The sequence below is a fragment of the Primulina eburnea genome, chromosome 12 (genome assembly GCF_022965805.1).
Source record: "Primulina eburnea isolate SZY01 chromosome 12, ASM2296580v1, whole genome shotgun sequence".
NCBI classification, from domain to species: domain Eukaryota; kingdom Viridiplantae; phylum Streptophyta; class Magnoliopsida; order Lamiales; family Gesneriaceae; genus Primulina; species Primulina eburnea.
In genome coordinates, this window is record NC_133112.1 from 28,112,341 (window position 1) to 28,119,065 (window position 6,725).

At 40.4% G+C, this 6,725-nt stretch overlaps 1 protein-coding gene across 1 annotated transcript; it reads right to left on the bottom strand.

Annotated features, from left to right (window-relative positions):
* Positions 1 to 550: 550 nt before the first annotated feature.
* Positions 551 to 2,356, bottom strand: LOC140808073 (protein ASPARTIC PROTEASE IN GUARD CELL 1-like). Its single transcript, XM_073165087.1, has one exon. The coding sequence runs from the start codon at positions 2,219 to 2,221 to the stop codon at positions 746 to 748; it is 1,476 nt and encodes a 491-aa protein (XP_073021188.1). The 5' UTR covers positions 2,222 to 2,356; the 3' UTR covers positions 551 to 745.
* Positions 2,357 to 6,725: the final 4,369 nt, after the last annotated feature.

Consider the following 6,725-nt stretch of genomic DNA (forward strand, 5'->3'; position numbering starts at 1 on the left):
TTATATTTTTTTCTCTGTCCATTAAAGGTCTACAACATATTTTATACATTAAAGCTCAATAACTCAAAATATTATTTGATCTTTTTATTTTGAACTTAAATTAACTAAAAACCCATAATAAATAATTATTTATATATAAACTCATAAAAATAAAATTGATCTAACATGTGATTCCCTTGAATTTTGTAAAACCCAAAATATAGAATACAACTATACAAGTGAGTATGCTCAACAAATGATGGAGGGACAAAAACTTGTGTGAGACGGTCTCACAGATTATATTTGTGAGACAGATCTCTTATTTGGATCACCCATGAAAAAATATTACTTTTTATGCTAAGAGTATTACTTTTTATTGTGAATATGGGTAGGTTTGATCCGTCTCACAGATTATGATCCGTGAGATGATCTCAAATGAGACACACTCATTATATAGCCTCCCATTAAATGTTAATCATCTTTAAAAAAAATTTATATGAGATTAATATAATACAATATTTATGAGAAGTCAACGTGAGAAAAAATTTGCTAATTACCCATTTCATATAATTTGTATTTATTAATATTCTCGATTTTTTTAAAAAATGGAGAATATAACTTACAACTATTTTTTACATTACAACTTGCAATACAAAACAGAGGAACAAAAGTTGCAGTAACACACATGCTAGTGGGCTCACAAAACCAATTAATTAAAATCTAAAATCCCAAGAATAAAATTAAAAGGGAGGACTCGAATGTAATTTTAGCATTTTTTGGGTGAAAATGCTATTAAAGAATTAGCCAAGTCGTAACTGACACGTGTTCCTTGTTGCTGGACATTACCGATAATCCCAAGAGAAGACGACGTCGGAGAAAAGGCCAAACAGAAAGTCCCCGATGAATCAACCGGTATCAGGTAATTCTTAGCCGGTAAACTCAACTCATTTCCGTTCGAGAAATGAAACGACACCGTTGGGACCTCCACACTTTGCCTCGAGCTCAAATCATAGCACGTGTCGAATAGAGCAACGCCGTTAGTTAACGGCAAGTCTACCGTCCCCGCCTTAAATGCATCTCGCAGGGAATTGTAAGCCGCCGTTTGCAATCTAGTGACGGCCGTTCCTGAGTCCACTATGACCCCGCCGTCTCCGTTCTCGTTCACCTGAAAAGTCGCCGGCGGGATGGATAACAGCTCACCGGAGACGCCGATTCCAGTCAAATCTACGTAGTAAAAGGTGTCCAGCTTGGAGTTCCGAAGTAATGGAGCTGTGACGGCGTCTGGCGGGGGTGATGAGTTGAAATCGAGAGTTGAAGCGGAATCCGAATCGCGATCCACGAGGCAGTAAGAGAAGGAGGAAGCGTTAATTTGCGAAGGGAAAGACAAAGAGCCGCCGCCTAAGCCGATTAATCCGGCGGCTCCGACGAATAAACCTTCGTTGTTATGACCGCAACCGATGGCTAAGTTGTTCACCGCAGCGGAGTTGCCGAAAGTGAAGGTCTCCGTCACGAAATCTCCGACGGTGTAAGAGCCGTCGCCGTAGGAAACCTCGTAGAGACACGTGTCGTTACGGCACTCGGAGACATCGAGCGACCTGCATTGCTGGGTATCGCATGTGAGGGGGGAGAAGGAAGTGGACTGGACCGGGTCGAAAATCGGGTCGGCTTGCTGATAACAGTCTGCGCAGGGGGCGCATTGCACCCAATTGACGTCGCTTCCGGTGTCGAGCACCATGTAAGATTGGGTCGGCGGGTTGCCAACTCCGACACGGCAGAAGTACTCGCCGCTGCCTTGGCTTGTTCCCGAAATCACCGGGACTTCGATCTTCTCATCCTCCAGTTCTTCCTCCAATGGCGTTAGATCTACTTTCTTTATACCTAAACTCAACAGATCTAGCCGGGTCTGAAGTGCTTTGACGCGGGCCGAGTCCCGGTTGATTCTGGCCAACGTGAGTTCTCTGTAGTCTTTATCAGAACTTCGACGGATTCCCAAGCGAGAATGCAGCTGAAAACTCAGAGATGAACCGTAAGAAACAATGGGTTTCTGGTGTTCTACGTCGGGCCTCGAGTGCACCAAATTTTGGGAGTTGAGCGACAATAAATCTTGGGTTTTTCTCAGAGTAGAAGATACATCAAGAAGCATGGTTTTTGAGCTGGATGCGAGTTTTCTTGACAGCACCGGAGAGGAGAAAATGGAGAGAAATGAAAAGAAAACGGCGAGAAGAAGTCCCATTTTCTCCATTGCTGACTTACAGTCCAGCAGCCTGGATTTTATATCGATCGCCAAAGGAGTTGTAGAGGACAGAGAAGAGACACAAGCTTTGAATGTATGGTTTCTCCGACATTAATATTGTTTTTTAATAACAATATTCCTAAGGTTAAATAGTTAGATAATAACAATATTCCTAAGGTTAAATAGTTAGATTAGATTCTGCGATTAGTTCTGTCACGTCATGAAAAGAGTATGCGTAGTTACTAGTTAGTTATATTATTATAGTGTAACATGTGGTTAAGTTTCAGTGTCGTATAATAAGAAAGCTTTTGATCATTGATTGTGGAGAGCGGTGTGTGGGGTGATTGGTTGGCAAGAATTGGAGATGGCTATCACGAGATGAATGGGATCTGGTGTTGGAAGTGTTCCTTTTTGTCCGAAGTTTTCATCTTAGTGTCCAAGTGTAGAATCCGATAAATCAGACTATGTATAAACTATGCATAGTTGCTATTATTTAAATTAAAAATAATTTTTATTTCTTTATGGAGTGTTTAAGTCACTTTAAAATTTGATCATTTATTTTAAAACGCAGAGGTTTAGTTTTTATCTTTTCGGTTAAATACGCGAGGCGGACTATAGTTGGAGAATTGAGATAAAATTTAATAATAAGAAAATACTCTTAAATTTAATTTAAGCCAAGGAATAATTTATTTTAATGTTAAATAATGTTTTTAAGATTTATTTAGTTAATTGGAGTTAAATTATTAAATAAGTTCTTTTATGTTCAATAATTAATTAAATCCTAAATTAAACTGTGTAACCAATTGAGATAAATTGATTTAGGCCTAATATATTCAAGAAATAACAACCTAACATTTTAATAATTAATTCTATAGACCAAGTCATGCCATGCAAGAAAATTATTACCCTAGTGTAATTTATTAAATTAGTAAAATACATAATGGATATCTAAAACTTTAAGCATTTAAAATTCATTATTTAAGAAACATTCTTGCCTTGTTTTGTTGGAGAATTTTGGCCCCCAAATCCCTCCATCTCGTGCAACAAGAAATGGAAATGATATAATTCCATTTGCCATTCAATCTTCTCTTATGCAACTTCCCTCTTAATGCATTCTTGACCCATTTAATTTGCAATCTTCCCCTTCATTTCCTTAGCATCTCCCCACCCTCTCATTCGATAATTTCAGAGAAAAACCAGCAGCAAAAAATCGTGAGTAACATCAAGAAAACAAGAGAGAAAAGAAAATATCACTCCATCTCCGCTGCGCTGTGCTCGTCGTATTGTTTGTTTTATTCAAAACAAAAATTTCAGGCATGTTTATATTGCTCTTTACTCTTCAATCAAGTCCTATAGGTATTTTAAAACATCACATGTTCATGATTTAAGGAGCAAAAACCGAAATGACAGCAACTTTGAAGAAAATCCTGCACAGCCCCTTCAACCCCCTTCCTTCATACTTCACGGTTTTGGCTTGTTTTGTGATTTCAGGAGGTTGGCTAGAATCCAGGCGCTCCAGGCTGCATCTAGGCATGTACTAGAGTGTGTTAGGGCCATGTCGGTTCATTAGTTCAAGACCATGCACGCAGGAGGAAGACTTGACAACAACTTCTCCCATAGTTGCAAAGTTGAGTCACGATTTTGGTTGTTTGATTGTCTAAGAGGAGTGTTCGAATCTTGGTTGGCCCAAGGCCTGTAACCATGGTTAGAACCCTCCCTTAGCATTTCTAGGACGTGACCAAGACAACCTTTCAAGACTTGGTTCATGGATCCATCGAAATTTCAAAGCAACAAGACAAGTGCTCCACGATGTCGTTTTCTGATTTTGTATGAGATGGTTTCGGCTTTGGGGGTGTTGGGTGGATCTTGGTTGGCTTTTAGCCCTTATCCATGGTTCATACAACCCTTCATCAAGCCTAGATCGAGCCATGGTCGATCATATGTTCACTGGAACGATGCAAGACAGCAAGATAATTCAAACAATCGCACAACATAGAATTTTGATGCTCTCGGTCGAAGCTTTGTGTTGTCCTAAGTGTTTGCTTGTGGTTTGCCTAGTGCCCTTAGCCATGGTTCAAGCCACACCTTAGGATGTTGGTAAGAGACTCTGGTCGGTGGTTCAAGTCCAATTGACCATTAGTTTCGTAAACAAAGCACAGCAAACAAAGCTGCTGTCATCGCGCAATTGACAGCAGCATCGCTTCGGTTGAGGAGGCTTGTGCGAGTTATTGGTTGGCTTGTAGCCTATGGCCTTGGACTGGAAAGTACCTCAATGAGTTAGGAAGGTCATATTTTTGGCCGTTCGTGATTTGGTTAATTTTAGAGGTCGTACAATAATTTACGGTGCAATGCGCCAAAGTGACTCTCGAAAGAGCGTTTTACAATTTTGTCCTCCATTCACTATTTTTGTGTATTACAGTCCTTACGAATAATATTTCATCATGTTAGATGTTTTTTAATCATGAGTAAACGATGGTTCGATGTTGGTTCGATGTTGGTTCGGGTTGGTACGGAGTCATGGTTGGAAAACTAGTTTGTTGGTCGCGTTTGTCTCATTTGTGGTTCGGTTACGAAGCTTTTGTCAAGTTGAAATTATTTGCATGTTTCTCATGTTATAATTAGGTCGCAGCAAGCCTAGGAACGATCCAACTCATCCGGTGAAAACAGGATATTACGTGCAGAGAATATAAAATATTTATTTTTGAGATATATACGATATGTCTTGTGGTCACCTCACGCTTATGGGATCTCTATCCGGTGACTTACGACCGGTTTATGTTTATGAATGGGTACGAACATCCAGTCCAAGGGCTGTGGTGATCTATACCGTCCAGTATACTGTGGCTTAGTCTGATCAGACGTTCATGTTATGTTACGGGCCACTTGCGTAGAAACATTATCTCTACCAGAAAAATCTCATTATGATATTTTATGACAAGGCTCTATCGAGCAAATCTTTTACGTACGATATTTAGATATGCACGTATTTATAATTACTCAAGACACGATTTTCACTTTACGCTTTGCGATACGATATTTTTACGGTTACACGAAATTTTACGATATATTTACTTGTTGATCATGGTATATGCATGTTAAGTCTTTAGACTCACTAGACTTGATTTTTGTAGGTACTGATGAGGTCGAGGTCGAGGGCGGGAACCAGTGAGCTAGCTTGGGTCAGTAGTAGTAAGAACCCGAGGACCTCATGTTTCAGTTTATTCACCTTTTTATGTTCAAACTCAGTTTTATAATGTTGAAGTATTTTTAAGTTGTTGAGTTGAAAAACAATATCTACTTCTGCTGTTATTTTAAAAATTAATCCATTTATCAGTTTATTTGATGAATGATGCATGTTATTTATTTAAAGAGAAAATTTTTAAATAATTCCGCAAAATTACGAATACGAAATACGGGCCATCACAGATGTTCTTGTAAAGGGTTGAACTACTACTGACCTCGAGAAGCTCATGAAGTCACGTCTTCGGTCTGTAAGTTTTACATTTACGCATTTCGTTTAAAACATGAAATATTTTAACAGCATGTTTTCATGAAATGTTTTATGTCAAGATTATGATTATGCAGTATTTATTTAAATTTAAATAAATAATGGAATTATGCATGTTGGTTATGTATGGGTTGTATGTATGGAACAGCATGCCTCCTAGATGCATTCCTGAGCGCATGAGAGATGATGAGCATCATCATGAGGACGGTGAGGATCAGAGGCAAGAGAGGACTTACCACCACCCCCTCCACCGAACATGAACGCACTGATGTTAGCCGGAATGACTCAGTTCTTCGCACAGTTTGCGGGAAACAATGCAGGAGTAGCCAAGCAGACGGGGCCTGAGGCTACCTATGAGCGGTTTATGAAGATGAGATCGAAGGAGTTCTCAGGGACGACAGATCCTATGATTGCCGAGGGCTAGATTAAGTCCCTTGAGGTTATCTTCGAATTCATGGAGCTTGGAGATGAGGATAGGGTTCGTTGTGCGACCTATCTGTTTGGAGGAGACACCCACTTGTGGTGGGAAGGAGCATCTGTAGCCTTGAATTTGGCCACTCTGATCTGGACGCGCTTTTACAGAGGTATTCTACTCTAAATATTTTACTGAAGAGGTGCGTTCCAGATTGACCATGGAGTTCATGACCCTGAAGAAGGGAGACATGACTGTTACGGAGTTTATCCGTAAGTTTGAGAAGGGTTGCCATTTTGTACCCCTGATTGAAAATGATGCTGAGCCAAGTTGAGGCATTTTCTGGATGGTCTACGGTCGATCTTGCGCCGTGATGTTAGGTTGGCTGGCCCTACCACCTATGATGTCCCTGTCTCCAGGGCTCTAGATGCAGAGTAGGATCAGAATGATATTGAGAGAGATCGCCAGGGCAAGCAACCTGTCCAAGCGCCGCACCGCCCTCCTCAACAGCAGCATCAGAGCAAGAAGCCTTTCCACGGTCCACACAGGAACAGAGGACAGCAGCAGCAGGGACGTGTAGTCCCGAGAGCCCC

Excerpts from the sequence above, each read along its gene's own strand:
- LOC140808073 (XM_073165087.1), bottom strand. The coding sequence starts at position 2,221 with ATGGAGAAAATGGGACTTCTTCTCGCCGTTTTCTTTTCATTTCTCTCC.